The sequence below is a fragment of the Strix aluco genome, chromosome 8, assembly GCF_031877795.1.
Source record: "Strix aluco isolate bStrAlu1 chromosome 8, bStrAlu1.hap1, whole genome shotgun sequence".
NCBI classification, from domain to species: Eukaryota; Metazoa; Chordata; class Aves; order Strigiformes; family Strigidae; genus Strix; species Strix aluco.
The window spans coordinates 16421986-16445580 of NC_133938.1; the positions used below are offsets into that span (position 1 = coordinate 16421986).

The window sequence follows — 23595 nt, forward strand, 5'->3', positions numbered from 1 at the left end:
ATCAACCCCAGGCAAACTTGCATGGACTATTTAAAGACAGACTCTTGTATATCCTCTCCAGCTGCTGCAGAGTGATGCAGTAACTGGTGAGGTGTCAATATATCCAGAAGTTAATCGACTTATTACAGTAATTTCAAGGCCAGACAAAGTCAAGACACTTTTATTTTTTGCTTGGCATATAAAACTGATTCCCTTATGAAACAGAAGTATTATAACTAGCATACAGTTCATTTGGAGAGGTAGATGGTAAGAGGTTTGACGACAGTAGCAATTTTACAATTAGATTTGGCACATTAAAGCTAAGCTTTTGTACAGACTTCAAACCAGGCCACTCCTTGAGGCACTCTGCCCATACACACATCAGCAGCTAGGAAAAGATGCTAACAGATCTGAAAAACAAAACCAAAATGCAGTTAGAAACTTAATGCTAAATGAAGCAACTCTATGTCTAAGAACATGTACCTTCAGAGTATGCCATGGACAGCTGTTTAGAAAAAAAAAAATCCTCTTTTTGCACAGCTGTTTTATAAAACTATTAGTTTACAAAATAAACTTTTAAAAGCATGAAGCTAGCCCCAAGGTTACACGAAGATAATCAAAACTGTTACAAAGGTACTGAAGCTTAATGTCTCCTGGAAGCCAAACTGCTAAGTGGAAGGACAGAAAAAGTTGTTCCCAGTCACTTGGTGCCTACAGAAGTACCAGGTATCTACTTTGCCTTTGAAAAAAGCAAGGGAGTCTGTGTAACTAAATACACTTCCTCTGCACGGAGGTGGTGCTGACTGTGCAAACATGGAACTCTACTGGCTCATCGTGAAAACACCAGGATTACAACTAATTTCCTATTTTGAGGAAGCGCTTGTAAGAGATACAGTGAAGAAGTTTTCCATATAGGTAGTGTCACTAAAACTGCTGTTCTAATGAATTTTGCCTGTAACATCAGCAGAAACAAGTGCTCCATTCCAAAGTGAGAAAGGGGGAAGGTAAGGGCTGTAACTGAGAAAGAAACTAATTTAAGCCTTTTATGCCCTGTGTGAGACAGAGGAGACTTTACTTCCTGACATACACACCCAGGAATTACTAGACTTTGGCAAACCTCAGTGGGGAACTGTATGTGTCACTGATTAAAGTGCAGTTTGTCTTTTTATAGGTTAACAATCTATAATTCTTACAGATGAACCGATTTCTTCCTTGAATTACTGCTTAAAGCTGAAGCTACAGTAGTGTGAACACAAGTCAGTGTCCAGGAATAGTACCTTTTAAAGAAGAATCCTTGATAAAATTCAAATAGAAATAACTTTAAAAGCTACAGTAACTCTAAAGCATGTTTCAGTTACACTGCTGCAATACAATGCTCAAAACAATAGGGGAAGTGTTTTTGTTTGTTAAGTAGTCAAGCATCAATGCCCATACTGTCACTACTCTGGTCTTTACTAGCATGAACGCCCTTGTTTACACACAAACTTTTAAAAGCTTTCTACAGTCTGCCTGAGGGGAGAAAGAACAATTTTAATGACTCAGTGGTCACCTTTCTATAAAACTTCTTAAATAACACAACTTAAATCTAGCAAACTACAATTCTTTGGGTGTTGGAAGTCAGCTACAAAATAAGAATTCTTCAAGGTTAAGAATTGTTATGAGATTTCTAAGGATTGTGAACTATGGTTAACTGCATATCAGGTACTTCAAAATAACATTTATGCTCTAACCCCCAACAGATCCAAGTCAAGTAGTGGTGGGAAAGAAGGACAAGATAGAATTATCGTGCATTTACTGTGGGCAAAATATCAAATTACTGTGACTCTCGGAGTCTTGGTGAGACAACTGTGAATCTAAAACTCCCCTTTCTAAATAGTTTAGTCTAAAATCTCATCACCAGAATTTTCAAGAAATGCCAGATTAGTAGTCTTCACAGTGACAGCAGTAGTGCTGATCAACCTATAGAAGTTTTGGTATGAAAATCCAAATGAGTATGCAGCTGTTTCTAGTTATTTAAACTGCTACCTATGTAGTAGCTTAACTGAGTGGAGTATGGGCCTTGATACAATTCCTAGAGCACATACTTTTTTACTTTTCCCTTATAGGGCATGCCCTATAGGGGACAGCGCTCTTCTCAGAGACCACCACTAATCTATCTTTGGAAGTACTCTTAAAAGTTCAAGAACTATAGTCTGCTTCATCTGCCACAATCAGGATTGACCATGTATGCTGTCAGGAGAGTAATCCTATGGGAGAAAAGGGAAATAGTACCCTTAGACAGAAGGAAGATACAGCAGAAGCACTGTACAGCCAGGTTAGTCCAAATAGCAGCTCCGTAGTAGCTGGCCCCACTACCACTTTGCTGCAGTAACAGAAACTGGTGGAAGCTCCGCAGCAGCTAAATGCTACTCGTAATACTTAGCATCTCCAGTACAGAGCTATGACCAGAATAGGGGAAGAGGAGTCCAAAATGGGGATCTAGACCAACACCAGCTGCCTCTTCTGAATATTTTTAATACAGGCAGTCTCATTTAAAGCCAGCTGTTTTTAATGACAGAATAGTTTATGAATCTTAATTCAAGAACTTACCACTGAAAGATACCGAAGTAGTTCACGTAATTACAAAAATGAACAAACTTTCTGGGGTCTGAATGGATTTGTACTTGATGATACTCCTGTCAGTAGGGGATCATGTTGTGCATTCTGCAGGCAGAATTGCTTCAAGTCTGCTGCAGCCTGAGAAACCTAGTCATAATAGAAGTTGGCGTTAGAATTCACTGAAGACTCTTTACTGAGGATGTAACTACATCAAAAAACACTGCTAAATGATTCTGCAATAGTGCTTACGTAGATTTTATACAGCAGTTTCATCATAATCGTTTGGCTTCTTAAAGACAAGAAGTTGTGCAATATTAGAATAATTAATTTGGAAAAAATTTCATGTGTAAACATCTAAGCCTGAAGGGTGAAAGATGAGCAACATCTTGGAGATGGCTTTGTTAAATATATCAAAATCCTTGTTCCAGCATAAATTGTTTAAAAATACAGTCTATAGTTTAAGACACACTATGCAACTGAACTGGTACTTTATCCTCCCTCGCAAAGCCATCTTTCTGATGAGACAGTGTATGGGCTTTTTGGTGGGCTGTACCCACCTAAAAGCAGAACAGTGAAAAAGTTCTTTGGCTTTTCTTTGCTGTAACTCTGAACTCATAAAAAAGAACGATCAAAGTTGCAGAAAGTTGCATCTTCACTAGTATCTTGTATTTGCAGTTTGCCCAGAGTATCTCTAATCTGATAGGGCCCAGTCTCACCCCGAAAGTGCACAAGTCAAATGCATTTGGTGTGTCTTGCGGCGAAGTCTCCATTTTAGAGTGTCAGGGCCGGGCCAGCCAGGCAGCCTGTGGTAAACCCCGACTCAGAAGACAACGCTCCTCAGAATAAGGAAATGAAAGGGGAGAGCGGGGCGCGTCCACCCCCCCCCGGGGGGGTCTCCGGCCGGAGCGCGGGCCCCGGGGGTCCCCCGGAGGCTGCAGGAAGCCGGAGGGCGCGGCGGGTCGGGCCCCGGCGAGGCGGCGGCGGCAGCGGGAGGGGACGCAGCTGCGCAGCCGCCCCGGGGCTCGGCTCGGCTGGGGAGGCCCGACGGAGCCCCGGGGGTAAAGCCTGGGAGCGGGGCGCCGCCGCCAAGGAGGGTCGGCAGGGCGGGTCAGGTCGAAGCTTGGCTGCCCCGGCCCGGCCCCTGCCCCGCCGGGCGGCCCCGCCGCCTCAGAGGAGCGCCGTGGGGCGCGGCCCCCGGGGCGGTGTAATGGCGGCGCGTCCGCCCCGTCCCGTCGCGGCTCCGCTTCTCACCTTCACGCGAGTCACGCTGGCCTCCAGGCGCAGCTGCTGCACCACCTTCTTCATGGCCGCCACGTTGGAGGAGCCCGACATGGTGGGAGCGGCGGCGGGCACGGCAGGCGGCGGCACACCCAGCACAACTTCCCGGCGCGTCCCAAACTCTCTGGCCCGCCGGCGCCTGCGCAACCGCCGCCGCCGGGGTCGCCGCGGCCGCGGGGGGCGCTGCGGGGCCGCTGGCGGGCGGCGGCAGCAGCCCCGGGGTGAGGTAGGACGGGCGGCCCCGAGCCGGGCTGCGGTCCGGGTGTCTCCGTAGTGCTTGTAGTTCGTGGTGGTTCTCCTGCGGGGTCTGCATGCCCGGGGAGGGGGAGCCGCCTGGAAACACATAAATAAGATTCCCACCTCCCCATTTATCTATAAAGTGGATTACAAGAAAAGATACCATTAAGACCAAGGTGGCAAGCCTTGGTGATAATATCCAGTGAATTACTAGTTGGAAGCTTGTTTTGAGGTATAATGAATGAAGTTACTAACTTTGCTCTCGCCAGCATGTTTGGGTCTTGGCTCCAGCCTAGAGGAGGTGGGTGTTTACTGCAGAAAGTGTCCGGGAGTGACCGTGAAGCCTGGAATAATGGCACGGGGTGACATGTTGTAATGGGGAATGCAACATCTTGCATATATACAGGGGCTAATGGGAAGAACTTGTGCTGTAACCTGCTGTGTCTTTGGTTGAGAGTAACTGGAGAAGTGACGGGATGTTAAAGTCACGTCCTTTGTGAGAGCTTGTGGTGGGGTAATTGTGAAGAGGCAAGTAAAGACCCTTTTAAGTAGGTGCTTCCCACTGACACAAGGAAATCTTAATTCCACCACATGGAGCTAGGGCGAGACCTCGAAGGTCACTTGGAAGGTCTGGCCACTTGTGCTCAAGAACAGGTGAATCAGAAGTAGGGATAGGGGAAAGAGCTGCTAAGGTGATCAGCAGAACAGCGAGAGTGCTCAGCAAGCTGAAAATCACGAGATTTGTAACCTCAGGTGCTGTAAGAGCCCTCAAAGTGAGAGCACTGAGGAAAGTCATAACAAGGTTAGGGCAGAACCATGTTTTATAGTATATGAAAGGATTTTTCTGACAGAGTTGCCTGGCACTGTCAGGTTTCCTTAGAATACTGCGTTTGGCTGGTGCAGTGTGCCGTGCATGTGGCTTGGCTGAAGTTCACAATAACTGTCCCTTTATCAGAGGTAAACCCAGAGCCTGCAAGAATCCCATTTTGTGGAGATTTAGGTCTGCATCTTTAGGAAAACAGTACAATTGTGTAGAAAATTATATACAACCAAAGTATTTTTGTAAAAGGGGAGAAAATGTCAAGAGGAAATAATACTCCAGGGCAGATCTTGGAGCTGCAGGGCTGTGATTTAGCAATTCCCCTAGTTACTTAGGTGATACTTGTGTAGAAGGTGTGGTTCAGTCTGTTTGTCTGCAGTTAGCTGGAAGCTGTCTGCCTCAGCACAGAAACAACTTTTCCATTTTCATAAATGGAAAGAAGTACAGTAAATGAAAATAAAGGATATTAATGGAGTAACTTCTCTCGTAACAGATTATCATGAAACTCATTCTTAAAGAATGCTTCGATCAAAAAGAAAATTAGAAAGCCCACCCGGAATTCATTGTGATCAAGTACAGGGACCAATATGTCGTTCAGTCAAATGAGACCTCGAACATCACAGGTGAGAATTTTTCTACTTTTCTGTAAAGATTTTTTAGGTTTCACAAATCAAAATAAAAAATATTAAAATAAGTGACACTGCACCATTTCTAGGAGACCTCATAGGAAAAAACCCATGCTTTTAACATAATATATAGAAAGTGTTCTTTTCTAGTTTATCTTTAGTAGCTCAGCAATTGCAGAAATACTTAATATAGGTTATTTGCATGGATTCTAGTTACAGGGAAGTGTATCGTCCTTGTCAATACCATCTGATTTTCACTAAAAATATCAAGACCTAGACATTAACAGTCCCACAACTAGCACAGGTTTGAACACAATCTAAGTGAACCTTGCTCAGAGCAGGCTTAGTTACTCTTTTTGCAGACATTACCAAGAGCATTTCTGTGCTTCCGAGGTAGCTAATATTATTAACAGCTGTCAGCAATACTTTGAATTTTTTTTCTTGCTGGCAAGGTCAAGTTGTAGTGCTGTTTGGATCAAGCTTTCAGAGCTTTGCATTTTTTATGAGATGAACAAAGCTAGTATTTCAGCTGAAGTATTCTTGTAACCATGACACTCTCCAGAGTATCAACTGTTTTTAGTAAGCTCTGTCCATTGCTGTCACAGTGACATGAAACAGTAGCACAGGCTCTCTTTTCTCTCATTTCTGTTGTTGAGCTTGTTCTAGTGTGACTTACTTTGATGCTGTCAGCTGGCATTCAATCACAAATTGCTCTACTCATCGATGTTCTCACTATCTAGTCGTCATTGTCAGATAGAGCCTCACTCTTCTAGTTCATGTGCTAACATTCAAAGAAATCATTCCTGCCTCCAGAAATTAAAAGCCCACCTAAACAAAACAAAGCATATAGGAAGAGGGTTATAATATATCTACAGTTATGATCATATGTTCTTTATTTAGTTGGTGGAGCTCCATGTTTTTTATGTCCCAGAAGAAGTGTGGAACTTCAAGCTGAATACAGTTCCTGTAGCTCTTACTAGCAAATTCATCTCAGCTGGATTTATAAGGTGAGTATAGTCTTAGGCTTCATGTACTTGGTACATCCTTCACACTGCCCTTCAGTCATTTGGTCCAGCTGTTGCTCTATAGAGCACAGTTACATCTGTCAGAAGAGACTTGTTCTCTAATAATTTTTGGAGGATAAGTGGTGCCCATGTTTATTTGGACTGTATCAGGGTTAGCTCCATTGCAGCCCTTGGTGCAGACCATCGAAACACACTTTCAGAGCAGTGCTAGTATTTCTGCAGAATAATTTATATTGGAAGATCATAGTCTTATATTCTTTCTGTCTCCTTGAGACTGATTATCAAAATCTTGAATTCCTTTTGTCAGTGGGCCAGCTTCAAGACAGGATGGCTTGATGAAGATGGGATAGCCTGTGAATTCCCAGGAACAGGGATATGATGCTCTCTCAATCCGAAGAAAGAGCTTAAGCCATGTTTCTCAAGGAGAAGCATTACAGCCCATGCAACCACCAGCATATCTTCTCTTTTCTTCAGTAGTATTTCTGAAACGCCATGTGCTATGTGCTATGTGTGCTCTCAGGTAGCTGTTTAAAGGATTTAGTCCCAGTCCTAGGCCCAAACCTGGCACAGAGGGTTGCAGTTTTAATCTTCTATAACTTTGAAAGTTTGTTTTATACTCCTGTACACAAAATCTGTGTATCTAGTGTGCTAAGAAGTTGTGGAAAAATCAAATAATGTAAATGTGTGTATTGAAATGGAGCTTTTACATGTACCTTGTCTGCTCCTGTGCAAAACCTGTCAATTTAGCTTAAACTGCAGAGAATACAGGTTTTAACTAATTTAAATTTAGGCTTGTAGTATTCTCTTAAGACAATATACTGTGTAGCTGAAAAGATTGACAGCAGTCAGGTATGAGCATGTAGGACACAGTGTATTTATTCTTGCATCTTCTTTTATTGAAAGGCTGCTCAAAACCAGAGGAAGTAAGTGCATATATCCATTTTGTTTGCTGTTCTAGTCTCCAGCAGAGGTGCAAAATACACAGCTGGAGTGGTAACTTCAAATCATTTCATGTGAATGGTCGTTTGTCATTGCCCTCTGTTCTCTAATGTAAATTTATTTCACTAAGGCTCAATTCTGAGACACCAACTTAAATTAGGATTCTCATTGTTTTCAGTGGGTTTATATCTGGATATTTATTTGTTGCTTGATGATGAGTCTTAAATAATTGCTAATTAATTATTCTATGGGTACTGTGCAATGCTGAAGTACATTAGCAATAACTAGCACCTGGCCAGTATATCACTGTCTCTAAATAAATAAATAAATAAATAAATTTAAAAACTTCTCTTCTTATAATCCAGAAGAGGGAACAGCAACCTTGGTGGTACTAATGCTGTTTGGACGTTGCTGATAGTACTGTCCAGTCAGCTTAACAATCCTCGTACTGTCTGAGTCAGTTTAACAAAGGATTCCTAGGTCTAAGTACAGGCCACTTCCATTAATCATGAAATTAGAGGAAAATATTAAGTGTGTAATTGTCTATGGCCTTGAGTTCTTGTTCCCATGAACTTGATTTCTCAGCCTCTGTGATCTTTTATTCCTCATTCCTCACCACAGAAGCCATACTTTTGTTATTTCTAGATGGGATGACTGCAATGAACTCTCATTTGCATTACTTTTAAAGAAACACCCTGAAGCAAATGACTCGGATGTGACTAGTCTTCTGCTAGCCAGTGGCAGTAAGTAAGAAACATATTATTATATGTTCCTAGCAGCTGCACTGGCAGATAATTTTCAGATAAATTTATGCCCTATATCTCAGGTTCTGTATACGTAGATAATTTTTTCCCATGATACATTGTAGTTACTTAGATGTTTTCCCTGATGTTCATAAATGCCTTATATTTAGATTTCCTTGCTGGTCTGGATGGGCATTATCAGTGACGGATGTGCAGTGTTAGAATTGCCTCTGACAGAGCTTGCATTTATTGGGTTTCAGAGGACCATTCAAGGGGCATATCTTCTCTTGAGACATCAACTTGAAGAAATGATCGTGAATAAGAGATATTTGAATTATAGATCATCTCTGTTCTCACATAAGACCTTGGAAGGATGTGTATTGAATTATGTATCCGTCTTTCACATATTTCTTTATACATTTGAAATAAATTACATTAGGGCTAATATCTGCGGCAAGTATGGGGAAAAAATGGCTGTGAAAGAAACAAACGAGCTGAATGTACAGGGACCAAGCCGTGTGGCCTAGTTGTGTCCACTCTGCAGACTTTGGCCTCCTCTGCTGCATGCCTGTGCTCCAAGGCAGATCTGTGATCTTGAAAAGGGTCCTCTAAGTCCAGGGTGTTTGAAATAATGCAAGGGAAGCATTGTAGCCCACTAAAATACTGTGTTTATGAGATGAAACTGAGGGTGTTTTTACATACCTAGGGTGTGAAATGAAGGCATATAGGGCTCTTTGAAAGTGCAAACAAACCCTGACAGGTTAATGTTGAAGACCTGTCCCAGTTGAAGGGATGGCACGTTCTTGTCTATACTGTTTACTGAGAATGGCATGTGCTATGCCCCAAGCTATGTCTGTGCATTGCTTGAAGAGTGATAGCTGCCTGGGCCAAAATCATGCTAGGGAGTATGCTAACACTTAATCAGCATGGGTGATTAACAGTCTCAGGCCTGAATTTGCTCCCTGATTTATTTTATATGGCAGCATAGGAGCAATTAGAATTGCTTATGTTGTGCTGCAGAGCTTTTGTGTGCCTCTTGCACATTTGGTTTTATTCTGCAGAGATGCTTTTTATTCTATAGTGATTTTTATACTGAGCTCATTACTTTAATATTTGCATGGTTCCCACTAGTACATTAAATGATGCAATTCATATTTGCATCAGCTCTCTCATCCTCAGACTATGGTGGAAATGTTCACACTGCAGTGTTTGGTTTTGATTTAAAATACATTTGCATGTACACATGCACACACCCACTGTAAATTTGTGTTGGAGAAGACAAAATCAAAGGTATATACCTACTACTTAAAGTGGACAGTGATGAAGTCTCCTCTAGCCCTTAGTGCTTGAAGGGGTATGTTCTACAGTCCTGGACTGGCCCCATGAAACTTTGTCACCTATAAGGAAACACATGACTGTAGTGTCCAGTGTTTTTGTTATTCATCTGCAGATGAGCAAGAGCATTCCAAAGGAGTAATTTTCAAATTTCAGGGACTTCCATATTCTCCCTTTGTATGGGGTTCCTAAAATATTAATATTGCTAGTTAATGTTATGAGAGCCAGTGTAATACAGCCTACAATAAGGTGATACAATGTTCTAACTTTACCACACCAAAAGTCTCTGGCCTATATGTAATTAGGTTTAGTTCTAGGACATAGTTGCCAGTTTTGGTCATTCCATCCATGCAAGCCAGCATGTATATAGCATTATCTTCCCCCTCTTACTAACTAGTCATCATTATTTGATCTTACAGATGTATTAATGAATAACAACATTCTAGGGTGTCTCCTCACATCACATTAAGAGTGCTACGGGAGAAGCTTGGAGAGTACCTGGGTGGAGTTGCAGTTGCAGATAAATTCAAATTTTTAAAATGCATTGGGAAAAAACTAGCAGTGGTAAGTCAATTTTTTTTTCCTTTAGTGCTCTTCTGCTTTATAATGTAAACCACAGATTTAATTCCTGCAGATTAGATAATATCACATAAATTAGAGATAACTTTAGGAGCACTGTTAGCATTTGTTTTTAAACATGGTGGAGCATAAGCTCTTGTCAGAGCACATATACTTGCCCAGATACAAAGGCACAGCTGGACAGATATATTAGAAACATTCTTTAAAGCATCAGATGTAATTAGTTTCCATCCAGTGAAAAGATGGTAGTTTTGATAAATCAATGGATTAAATATGACAAATCTGGTTGCATTTTAAAAAAATCCCCCTAAGGTCATTATTACCAGTACGTGGGTGGGTATATGGCAGTTGAAGAATTTGCAATGGAAGCTGAGTAAGTCAGAATTCCTCTAATGGTCCCTGCTGTGACCTGCCCAAAAGCCTTTAAAAGATCAGTCTTTGAATGAAAACTTTTCTGCATGTACATTTGTGTTCCACTAATTAGTTCAGTAATACAGCCTGAGATATATGTAATCAAAAACCTGTATCTCTGAATCCTTACTGTTCCTTACAGTGATTCTCTATATATTTATATCTTACAAACCATAGCTAAAGATTAAATAAATTTGAAAATCAGTCCAACTGGAAGTTTGTCCTTGTAATACACAAAAACTTAAATAATGTACATAAGTACAGAATACTTTTCTCACCTCTCATTTCTCCTGTTTCTCACAGATTTGGGAATTAATTACAAGCTGGAAATTTTGTGCCATTCTTTATTTCATTTGTAGTTGAGTTATCACTAAAATTACTCACATGAAAAACTAGAATAAATACTAAGTAATATGCAAAAGCTAGGTGGAAAAACATGAAGAGAAACTTAAAGACCGTGACACAATCTAAATGTGAAAGTGTACATACGTCTTCAAAGAATTCAGGACTTTTTAATTGGATGATAATAAGTGAGATGGTGTATTTTCTTCCCCACTGATAGTTCCGAGATAAATGGAGACATTTTCCAGCTTCCTTTAGAAAGTCAGGAAATTAATAAAATATTTTACTTTAATAGAGAATTAAAGGCGTTGGTAGATATATGTGAAGATTTTTGGTGACAAATTAAATATATCATTTTATTTGGGGTATTTACTGTTGTTTGATGTTTAACTTTATTATAAAGTGTAAAGCAATAAACCAGCTAACTGGTTTATTTGTTGTTTAGGGTCATGGTAACCTCACTGAACTACATTCTATGATCAAATATTTGTTGAGTGGTTTTCCACCCCCCCAGTCTTCTGTTTCACAACACTAGCAATGTAAGCAGTAATAAGAGCTGTATCTTACTTACAAGTAAAGGTCTTTAAGTGAAAAATAAACCAAAATCACATTCATTTGCTCTTCTTTTTCTTGCCTATAGCCAGTGTCTATAACAGCGGATCAATGGCATTGCCTGACCGTTACTGAGAAGAGAATTTAGTCCCACGTTTAGTTCAATTTCATTATTTAAATGTAAGCTCAGATTACTTTGTTTTTTCTTTTTTTTCCCCTGTTGGAGCACACCTTTCAAATCCTCATTGATTATCTTAGACTTTGTTTTTAGGACTACTGTTGAAATCTGAAAGATTCACACAAAGAATGTCAAGACGAACAATAAATACAAGAAGACAAAAGAGAGTAACAGAATATTTTTTTTCTATATACATTAAATATTTTGCAGTATTGTACCAGGTGAATAGAAAAAATTATGCAAAACTCAGCATTTCTATTCAGATTCATCTTGAAGCAACTTTTGGTAAAGAAAGTCGATGACTTTCTTCTGCTGTGACTGTTTGTATCGGGTCCTTTGAACCATAAGAGGAAGTCCAAAGGATAAAAAAAATTATTCAGTACATTCATGTACTCCTGTGGGTCTGATTGAGATTTTGAAGAATACACGGAGTTTCGGTACCATGTCAGAAAATAGAATAGTAGTTTATGTTTCTTCTTCCCCATGAGGCCATTACAGAAGATAGTGCTGGTTATGAAAAAATGTAGTATGTAAAGATGATAGAATACAGAAATTAAGTGATATGCAACATTATTGATAAAAAAAATATTTTATTGGTTACGCTTTCATTCTTTATCTTCCAAGGTGAAAGCAAAGCAAGAAACAGAACTGGAACTGAAGTCATTTGCTCCTCCTTATGTATGTATTGAATGATTTTTAAGGTATCATTTTCAGAAACTTTTTACATTGTACATTTCCTCTTTTGTCCTGATGAATATACTGCATATTTTAGGCACTTTATCCTGAATTATATTTATTACCTGGAGTGGAATACTTTGAAGATGTTTATCCATTATCATCATCAACTCAACAAAGACATCACTTTAATGCAGAAGCTAATAGGTTTAGTAATGGATCAAGATTATCCAGTCTTCCCCAACAAAAACCTGAAAAAAGACAACAATTTTTAGGAAGCACACACAGCAGTCATCAGCTAGAAAATCAGGAAGTGCACAGTCCTGTGGAATGGGGTGAGAAAGAACCTGTTCCAGTTTCGCACAGAAAACATAAGCAAGACCATAACAACAGGATTCAAGAGAAGCAGATACAGTTTAGAGAAAAAGGCAAGTTTAACCAATGTAGTGAAGGAGGATGATGAAGGAGGAGAAGAATAAATATTATGGTTAACATTTACATTAAAATAATATTTCTGTTTTCTAATATCAATTATTATGCAGATCAAAATGGATCCAACGGATCTCTCTTCACACCAGGTCATTCAAATCCTGCAGATTGGGAGTCTGGAAAGAGTGGTATGGTATTAGAGGCCTCTCAGCAAAATCATCTCAGTCAAGGTCAAAAACACCATAACACTCCTAAGTGGAATGACAAAGCCAAAGGAACTGCTCTTACTCTTCGTGTAAACCACACTGATGAAGAAGGCCAGAATAACCACACACCCCAAAATCACATTAAATATCAAAAGGGTACAACTGTTCATTGTCATCTTTTTGCTAAAGCATGCATTTTAGAAAGTTGGCAGAGTAAAGCTAAGTTTTAAGAAATCTGTAGTTAAAACATGAGTTGGAATATTGCTATCAGAACAGTATTTATTTTTTTAAATAATGATAATATCTTTCAAAGAGCTGTAGTTTTACTTTGAATTAATCCTTCTTTATCACTGTGTACTGATACAGGGAAACACTTTAATTGATGCATTTGTCTAATCTTATTTATATGAAAAAAAGCAGCTACTGTAAAGATTAGAGGATAATGATCCCATAATTCAACAGCAATTTTAAATGGAAAAGAATCTTGTTATCAGTATATCAGGGAAAGCATTTATTCACTTCAACTTTCATTGTCATCTTACCCATGGCTACATTACTACTGAAGAGGAAGCGTTTCCTCCCCTCCCTCCCATATAATGTTTATTTATATGCCATTGAACAGTGTCATTCCTAAAACTGAGAGGTGAGAGAACTCTTTGAGCAGACTACAGTGAAAATAAATAGTATGAAAGCACACATTAACTAGGTAACAGTTCTGTGCCAAAATAGAAAATGTTGTTTGGAAGAGATCTGTTAACTACTACTTCCTTTAAATTGGGGTGTCTTGGGGATACTGAGGGCCATTAATTTCCTGAACAGTTAGATAATATACTTAATATTTCTAAATTTGTAGTGATTACCAAGAAAGAAATGACTGACACATTTAAATTGGATTTGAATGACTACTGCTATATTAGTATCAAAATTAGAAATTGTTTTTAAGGAAGTAACTTTGGAAGACAAGTCTTAATATTTGAGTAGAATTTTACACTTAACATAAAAAAGGTGATCTTTATTCTATGGCAAATTTTTAATGAGTAATTATTAAATGAGGCAGTATTCAATTTTTCATAGGTATGGGCACCTTATAGATGTCAGTTAGAATGATTTTCTGGATATCCAGCACTTTGAGTAAGAAAACAAAAATTTGGGTATTGTATTCTTTGAGACGTGTCTGGAGAGTGCATTAGAAAAGACTTTCATTGATGACTTTTCAGTAATTCCGGTTTCCAGTCATAATCTGTCAAAAATAGCTTTGTCCCTCCATCATCATGTTAACTGATATTAAATATGAGATCGCTAAATATACAAATATATATATAACTGAAAAGTTGTCCATAATTTTATTTTGAATTATGAAGGATGTAGGATTTTGTAGTAGTAAAGATGAAGTCTGTCAGCAATTTTCTTTTGAAATATTTATTGTGTATATTTTAAAACAGATAACATTTATTCATTAACATTTAAACGCAAAACATTTTGCTCTCCCTTTCTTTTCTGGCTCCAGTTTGTAATGGATCTTCAGTCTCTGAAAGGCAGACAGTGTTAGATACAGAATTAGTTTAGGGAAGGTGAAATAATTGAGTGGTTCCTCATCTGTGATAATGTTTCTTATACTACTTACCAGAATTAGTTAGATACAAATTCTCAAAACAAAAATACTTTTTTAAAAATTTATTTATTTCTTCTGTTATTCACACAACACTTCTAAACCCCAGATATAACATTATTTATTGGATTGATTCACTGAATTTCTAATAGAGGTTGGAAAGTCCAGGCATTGATAGTCAAAACAACTTGAATTTTGAGTGTAATCTGTATATTTTGATCATCACTATCCTGTCATAGAACTAACAAACATGGAAAATAATGATGACCAAGAAGATACCAAACTAAGAAGAGACAGAACACAGGATGCTGGAATTCTTAAAGTAAGGGAAGACCAAACTACAGAATATGTATGCAAAAACCAAAGGTTAGTAAATAATTATTCTGCTAAAATAATGGATAATATTAATTCATAGCTAGAAACTTATTTTACAGACTTCAAATAAATAAAAGAAAATGGGGAAAAAAGCCATTTCATTACATGAATTTTCACTTGCTTCTTTGATTTTATCTTAAGCTTGCAGCAAAACAGAACTAGCAAGTCTATAGCTGATTCTGGTGAAAAACTGGATAATCAGGTGTGTTTTCCAAGGTAACATATTCTTAGCAATCTTGAGAAATAAATATAATCCTCCACCTAGAAGTAGTCTAATTTTATAAGACAGGTAACTCATTAGAAGTATGAAATACTGAAATATAGATTTGAGAGTAATTGAGAAAAGTTAATTCTTGCACTACTACTTAACAGATTTGCTAATGAAAAATCAACTATATTTCTATACAATGAAATCATTGCAAGTTATACCTCTGGTTATGATTTAACAGGAACTACATAGACAATAACTATCTCAGTCTTATTAATGTTAGCTGAATTTTTTTTTACAGTTTCTTGACAGTAGTGTTGTTTTTTTTTTTTATCAGTGACATTGTTACAATTTCATATTTCCTTTGGGATAAATTTGTCTTCTCTCAAGCCAAGCAAAATTTCTGGTAAAAACTGTAAAATCCTTTAAAACATAGATATGATTTAATCATAGTATCAGAATAAGAACATATTTAGGAAGACTCAGCACCCACATGCAATCATACAGCATAATAGCTTTCACTATTAACTGTCGCTTGTGCAGAAGTGATTGTAGTGGAGTCTTATGAAAATAATAATAAAATTGAAAATCTGCTATTATAAATTTTAGTTTAGAAATTGGCAGTCGAGACTTTGTGAGCAATGAGCCAGGTGGCGGTTTTAAGCCCCATTATTCCTGGTCTTGCATGGGAGTGTCAGTAACTTGTGGAGTTACGGACATGGACAAGAACAATTTGCAATAGTCTATGTTTTTGTCTGTATGTTCTGTGCATGGAAGTGTTTAGTGTTCTGATTTTATTTGCAGAGGCCCAGCTGTTTGTAATTTAGTAATCATTTGTACTGGTAACAGAATAAAACAGCTTATATGCAGAATTGAAAATCAGCCCTCCCATTCACTCAGGCCACTTTCAGGGCTTATGTCTATTATAACTATTCAGGATTATGAGTTATGCACTTATAGTTGTGTCTTTTTACTCTACAGGCAGATGAAGACAAGCAAAATCATCTTACTTTGTTGAAAGAATGTATTTCACCTCCTAGTCCACCTTTTCTGGCACTTGCTGTAAATCCAGCTCAAGTTCCTACAATTCAGGCAGCAAGTGAGTATGATTCCAAGAAATTGCAGGGAAATGAACATTTAATCAAGATTGAATAGTTAATGAAGACAGAAATACCTACTTTATGAAAGAATTTCTACATACATTCATTCACAGTATTGTTACAAATTTTCATTTGTGGTTGGAAAATTCCAGGCATTTATAATTGCAGGAGCTGTTCATAGAGCATGGCAGGTTCCCAGTGACTTCAGGACTGGGAAGCTTGTGGACTTCAGGATAGAAGGAGAAAACGAGGGAGATTGGGTGAAATACTGCTGGCTCAAGTGAGAATGTAGCAAAGAAAACCACTAGTAGTATTGCTAAGCATCCTCTGCTGTGGTGGAGGAGGAGGATAGTGAGAAGATCAGTGACTGACCTATTGTTCCAGACTAGTGAAAGTCTGAGATACTATTCTGCCTATGACCAGCTGGAATTTAAGGCAAGATTTTGCTACAGTTTATGTTACAAAGTATTTTGAGCAGGAAATAGTAATTTGGAGGCTTTTTTAGCTTCATGTGGCAAGAGTTTTCAATGTATGCAGTATATCTTTAATATATAGTTTTAGTGATACATTATCTAGGTATGTAAAAGGGTGTTTACTTGACTCGGTGTCTGTGTGAATGCCTGGATGCATGCTGGCTTTCTCACGTTTTTCTAATGCACCAGCAATTTCAAAAAGTTAAGAGATTATTAAAATAAAACAATTTCTACTGCCTGTTCTGACAGAGCTTTTGGCATGATTTATGATGGGTACATTGCAAAAATCTTGATTGATCCCTCCTACTTACAGTATCCAGATGCTTGCTAAATATAATTATAATATCTTTAGAAAACAAGATGGTAGAACAATTGCAACAAATGAAGAAAGACAGAAGGCACATGGAAAAAAATAGAGAAGAACTGATCAGAAAAGCTAAAGGGCTACTGGAACAAAATAAGCTGAGGAGATACCACGGTACACTTTTAATTTAATTTGGAATGATTGAGAAATGACACTGAAAACAATGTGAAAATGTTTGTCTCCCTGTCAGTGAGCTTAATTACAGAGAGAGCAGTTTTGTTAACCAGTAGCTCTGAGAAGGCTCATTTGTGTAACAGCATGCTGGAAAGATTCAAGATTGCAATGTTTCCTTCCACTTTTCTGTGGCAGTCTTGTAAATCTAAAAATATTATGGCTTTTATAAACCATTCAGTTGTGTCCCATGTACATACAGTGCCCAGAGAGCTACTGCAGGCTGCTTCGCTGTTTGAGGCCCAGGGCAGCTGACATACTCTAAACGTTGCCTTTAGCTAGTGCTTACATAGGTTTTTACTGTGTTGATAGGGCTTCTAGTTAAATTGCCAGCATAATACTTTTTGTTCTTCCTGTCTAATGGTATTCAGTTTATGGCATGGAAGTCACAAGCCTGTCATGACAAGCTTGACAAACTTGTTTTTTTAACAAGGTAAAATGTCATTGAAATCCCACCCAAATTTTCTTTGTGAAACTATTTTCAAGTTTATACTTAAATTATCCTCCCTAAGTCACATTCCAGTTATACAGAGATGAGGTTTAATCACTTTGATGTTTTGAGAGCATTCTCTTTGTACTTAAATACAGCTAAATCTCTAAGAGTATCAACTATTATTTGCAGCTTTGTTGAAAGGAGAAGACGAGACAATTCTTCCAGTTATTCTTGAAGTGCATGGCTATGCTGCACTCTGCAGCATGGTGAAGTTATATTTTTAAAAAACCCAACTTGGGTACTCGAAGCAGTGAATAGTAGCATGGAGCTGCAAGGCAAGCTAATTTACGCTGCTGAGCTAAGCCCTAAATGGCTCCTGCATTGTCTTAAATTATGTTATCCAGTTAGGTAAAATAAAGGTTATTTCACAAGGATTCAAACAGCTTCTGCAGGTTCTTTAAGAAGTGTCTCCACCTCTTGAATTATTTTTATCAGACCTGTAGAGTTTCATTAAGTGCATTTGCAAACATGTTTCTTCACAAGGTATGAAGGGAAGAGCATATTCTGTAGGAAGAGTGATCCAGTCTATGTCTAATATCCCCCTAAGATTGCCGTGCTGACAGCCATTCTCGGTTACATACTGTATAGTCCTCCAACAGCTGGGTTCTTTTTGAAAAGCTTCTGAGAAGCAGTTGTCTTGATTTCCTAAAACACGCCCTGAAAAAAGGAATCATTTAAGACACTTTGCAGGCTAGTGGACGTATGTGTCCACACAACCGCTGCACCAGATATGGCGGGATTTATATGCCAGCCATTGACAGCACATTAGCAACGTAAGAGGAATTATAGTTAAGTGTAAAGGTACATAACTGTTTCCCATAATCTTGGGACTTCTGTATAAAGTGAAGCTGTTCAAAATCTCTGGCCCTGCAGATCTTAAATTTTGCATAAATCTACAGTGCTAAATATTCTGCTACAGTAAAGCTGCGGACTTCAGACTGTGGTGGGCATACCAGTCTTCACAGGTCTGGAGCACTTAGTGTGCAGCTGAAACCTGCAGAATAGCCAGGCCGAATGAAATTTTGGTTTTGGACCTTGTGTTATATCTCGGTGGACAGATAGAGCCTTTTGTGGCAGGGGATTGTGTGAAAAGTCAGTTGCATTTATAGTGAATGTAGTTTTTGTCATGGTTTAACCTACTGCCATGTTTTAATGTGTGCATTGTCCAACTGAGTCTTGTGAGATCAGCTGGCCATTACCGTCTTCAACAGACCTTATGATAAGGTGAACAAGACCAAACAGTATTACTGTTTTCCTGTGTAGTTCGTGAGGAATGGAAAAAGAAGTACTTTGAAACTAAGAAAGCTACTGTTTCACTGGAGGATGCTTTAAACAAACTGCGACAAGATTTAGAGCTTTACCACCAGAAATTACTCTTGCAATTGGAAGCTAGAGGCAGCCGAAAACAACCAAACAGTATGACAAACTCCAAGGTATTTGTTTGTATTATTTAATTGCTCTTTTTGCACAGCCTGGGTTTTTTTGTATAAAATATAAATTAAAATAACAAATTCATCACCAACCAATGACTTGTAAACTAGCTTTAACAGCCAAATATCCCTCAGTGTTCTGAGGTATAGAATTCCTTCAGCCCATTCTGCTCAAAAAGACTGAAGAAGTGCTTGAGTCTGAGCATTTGATTCTTTCTGCTTTGTGTTTGTGCAATACCTTCTCATAACAAAATCTCCTTTTGTTCAGTGTGATCAATGAATTGTTCAGTTCTGTATTGTTCTCATCATCCCAGATTTCATGTACAGAGGTAATGAATTCTAGTTTGGGGAACAAGAAATGCATCTGAGGCTTTTGGAGTGGTTGCACGTTAACTGTTGTGCAACTGTGAGTCTTGTATTCTGTTGTTAGTGTCAACTCATGGGAAGTTCAGAGAGGAATTAAAAAGAGAGAAAAGAGGGGAACACCCTTCCCAATAGTTTTATCTGCTAATTTTCTAAATGCGTTAATGGAAGCAAGTCTGTTGGCAAATGTGAAGCTAGGCTAGGAAAAATAAATGTCCCTTTCTTGTATCTGAAAGGTGAGAGAGTGTATGTACAATCAAAGAGCATATGTTCTATGCAAATGTGTATTATCTGGGCTATCTTAATATAAATATCTACAATATAAAAACATTAATAGGGCTGATGTTATATTACTAGCTTTGTTCAGATGTGTAATTGCTGCTTTTAGAGGGGGATATCAGGGTTTTTTTAGGTGTCTCTGGCTAGGTCCAAAGAGGCCTTATGTGAAGGATATGAACAACTTAACATGCATACAGCAGTCATTTACTGGCTAGCACACACAGAAGATAGCCAGGATTTAACGAGCTATTAGGCTAAGCACAAGTGTGCTCTCCACCCCTCGTAAGCTAGTGCTGGCCAGGCAGGCATCAGTCAGGTGGGAAGAGTCGGGCTCTGGGGAATAGATCCTGCTGTTGCTGGTTTCCCATCTTCCACCAGCTTTGTCCTCACTCAACCCAGCGATGTGATGATTCCTCAGTAGCCCCCAACTAGTCTGACGGCCCTGCCTGGCTTTTTCTGGCATGACAGTGTAGCTTTCATGCTTTCTCAGTGGCCTGAGCCAGGGTTACACAGCTGTGCGGTGTCAGAGCTGGGACTTGAACCCTTGTAAGCAAGCAGGCAGCTACACCCCTGAGTGGGGAGAAGGTTACAACAGGAGCTCAGAGATGAGAGGCTACAGATACCACTTAATAACTCCTTGTATAGGCAACTTTACCGCATCATTTGGCTCAGCTGGCACTTTAATAGCATTTTTAAAGGCTTGGAACATCAAGGGATTACCATATACACCCCACCCCTCAGCATTACTGCCTTCAGGGGACCATGGCTGACTTGCACAAGCTGAGTATCAGAACCTACATTTTGAAAACATGAATTTTAGTTTTACAGGTTAATTCAAAGATAGGCCCACCCACAGCTACTGCTGAAACGATGTGCTGTATAACCAGGAGTTTATCTGCACTAAACATCACATAGCGTAGCAATCTCATCAATAAATGTACTGTGACAGAGTGATGCTAAGCCTATGAGAGAAAAAAAATGAAGTATGCCTTTTTATTATAATTGGGGAGTAGCCATAAAAGATAACTGCAAAACAATGTGTTGTAGCTCAGGAGATCTGATCTGGATCTTAACTTCCCAAAGCAATAGGGAGTGGAAGAACCTCCGTACTCTGCTGAAGGGCTGGCAGCAGAAAGGAGCTGCCCTCTCTTGGGGAGCAGACTGCTTACAGACCAGAGACAGCCCAGCACACATTAAGGATGGCAAGAAAGTGGGAGAGTTGGAAAGAGTTTAGAGGATTGTTCTTGAGTGGTGAAGTAAAACCCAATGAATGAAGAGATGCACTAATGCTGCACTTAAAGTTTTGTTGTTGTTTCATACAGAATTACACAGTCATCCGGATTGCTACAGTGCAGCATGAACTTGATCAACTGAGGAGGAAGCTGGATGATACAAAAATGAAACTTGTGATAGAAATTAAGGTACTCTGCCTTTTAAATAAAATAGTTGAAATGTTGCTATGCATTAAAAAACTTAGATCTTCCCAAACATTAGATGATGTAAATATTTGCTAAACAGTTCTTGTTTTACGGTGTTAGTTGTTGTTGTTAAGTTTATCACTTGAGCCAAATTACTCCAGAACACGAGGTTATTAGATGATTTTGAATATATGGCATTCAAGCAACTTAAATTTTCAAGGTACACAGTAAGGTAAGCTTCACAATCTCTTGCATAAAATTCCCATTTCACTCAAAAGATAATTGAAAGAACATACTTGGTGAGGCACTGATCAGTAGTGGACCATGGCTAAGAAAAAAGTAATGGTATAAAGAGAAAAAAAAGAGAATGGCTCTCCAGGCAGATGCCAGTCCTCTTCATCTGCTTTATTCCGTACCAGTGCTGCCTGATGGTATAGGCCTTCACACTGGATAGCTTTTCATGCTTGAAATACGAGTCCTCTACATCATGGAGATTGCCCATGCCCCTGTTTACTGGATAATCTAGGGTGGATGTACTTGTTAGGCCTCCTCCACTGTATAACAAGGAGTGAAAAGAACAATGAACTTCACAGTTGTCTCTTCAAAACACCAAGGCGAAGTACAGAAGAAAGTAGTGCTAGAACTAGGCTACCTAATTAGACATGTAAAATTTTAAAGATGAAGAATGTATCCTGTATTCAGCCATCCTGTATAAAATTCAGTCTTAGTTATATAAACCCATGTATATGTCAACTCCAGAAATTTCCTTAAATTGCAATTCCTTAAATTACTGGTTCTTCTGCAGATGAGAAAGCAAGCAGCATCTGACTTACGAGCACTGAGAGCAGAACTGACACAGAAGAAGATTCATTCAGCTTTAATTCTCCAGTCCAGAAAATCAGGAATTTAAGAGGATGACATGATATTAACATCTGTAAAGTATATAGAAGCTCAGAATTTCAGAGCAATTGTTTGTACATTCTTGAAGTTATCTTGTAAAAAGACATCAACTATATACACGTGGAATTTGTATACCAGGCTACTGAGGTACTGCAGCTCACTTCTTTTTAAATCTCACTCTTACTATAAGATTAGTCAGCTACTTAAACATACAGTTTAACCTAATACCATGTCTAAAACAAAGCTAACTTCTTTTAAAAGTGCAACTTAGTGAACTGTGTAACATCACATTGATATGCTGATGTTCTTTCATTAACAAATAAACCTATCATCTCTAACCTCCTGTTCTTATTTTCAGGCACACACATTAAATTTTTGGAAAATTATTAAAATGCATTTTCTGTAGAACTACAGCAACGGTAATCCTTTATTTAGCTATTTACTGAAGTATATTTTAGTTATTATAATTATGCCTATCTATAAATCACCAATGTATATTACCATATTATGAAGTATGAACAAAATCTCAGATAACCTCACCTTATTTCATATCTAGATGGTTTTGTTCCCTCTTTTAATAGGAAAGCCACATGGACGTTAAAGTTCTTCTGTAATTAATGGAAGAAGCGAGGTTTGTCTTGGACAAGCTGCAGTGATGATCCTAGTCCTACTTAAACTATTGTACAGTCTATTTTTCTTTAAGTTCAAGCTCATGCGTGTGCTTAGATAACAATTCCCTGAAAGAGTAATCGGAAACCTCTTCTTGACAGTGATTTTTTTTCTAGCTCTCCTGTTTGCGGTACCAGATGTTATTACATTAAGCATAACAATAACATGCTAGGAATTAATGTCAGCTAAAAAGCTGGAAGTGAAACACATGGCAAGTCAGTACTACAGTAAGAAAATTACACAACTCTCAAAAGGACTGACTTCTAAATGTCTTGAATCAAACCACCCATTATCCAATTTAATTTCTTAAAGATAAGATTTAACAAAGATTTTAGTGCTAAAGTCTTAAACTAATTATTAAAACTACAACCACTTTTGCTCAATTCAGGATTCAATCCCACATCCTGTATTTCAGAATTGTGTCTTAAATAAGATACAAGAGCAGGCAACTAGCTACTAGAAAATCTAACCTAATTTAAAAAAGAAAAAGTATCAACTCATGATTCTTGACTGCTACAAGAAAGAGAGTTTTGTAATAAAGTCACCTGGCCTTCGGTTAGGATGTTGTAGGTCAGATCACCTGCTCCAGAAGACCTCTCGATTTCACAAATCTCAATCTTATTTTAGCATATGAATATAAATAGTAACACAAATTCTGAAGCGTCTAGATGTCAAATAAATTTATCATTTTCTTCTAAAACCTACAGACCAGAGGAGTGAAGAGCCCTCTGATTTTTCTAGGGGATTTTTTCTTTATGTGCAGTCAGACACTCACATGAATTCTTCTAGTC

At 38.4% G+C, this 23595-nt stretch overlaps 2 protein-coding genes across 4 annotated transcripts; one reads left to right on the plus strand and one right to left on the minus strand.

Moving 5' to 3' along the window:
• Positions 1–146: 146 nt before the first annotated feature.
• Positions 147–3999, minus strand: GNG5 (G protein subunit gamma 5). The gene is made up of 3 exons (XM_074832384.1): positions 3829–3999; positions 2569–2724; positions 147–389 (listed from the first exon to the last, which is right to left on the minus strand). The coding sequence occupies exons 1-2, from the start codon at positions 3907–3909 to the stop codon at positions 2599–2601; spliced, it is 207 nt and encodes a 68-aa protein (XP_074688485.1). The 5' UTR covers positions 3910–3999; the 3' UTR covers positions 147–389; positions 2569–2598.
• Positions 4000–5417: 1418 nt separating this feature from the next.
• SPATA1 (spermatogenesis associated 1) lies at positions 5418–22546 on the plus strand. Of its 3 annotated transcripts, none has more exons than XM_074832385.1 (13): positions 5418–5535; positions 6439–6545; positions 10027–10144; positions 12267–12320; positions 12415–12745; positions 12860–13108; positions 14801–14927; positions 15078–15138; positions 16126–16243; positions 17070–17195; positions 19009–19178; positions 21140–21238; positions 22041–22546. In XM_074832385.1, the coding sequence occupies exons 1-13, from the start codon at positions 5500–5502 to the stop codon at positions 22143–22145; spliced, it is 1701 nt and encodes a 566-aa protein (XP_074688486.1). In that variant the 5' UTR covers positions 5418–5499; the 3' UTR covers positions 22146–22546. The 3 variants fall into 3 exon arrangements, with proteins under 3 accessions (XP_074688486.1, XP_074688488.1, XP_074688487.1); XM_074832387.1 differs by having other exon boundaries at positions 12860–12934; XM_074832386.1 differs by lacking the exon at positions 17070–17195.
• Positions 22547–23595: the final 1049 nt, after the last annotated feature.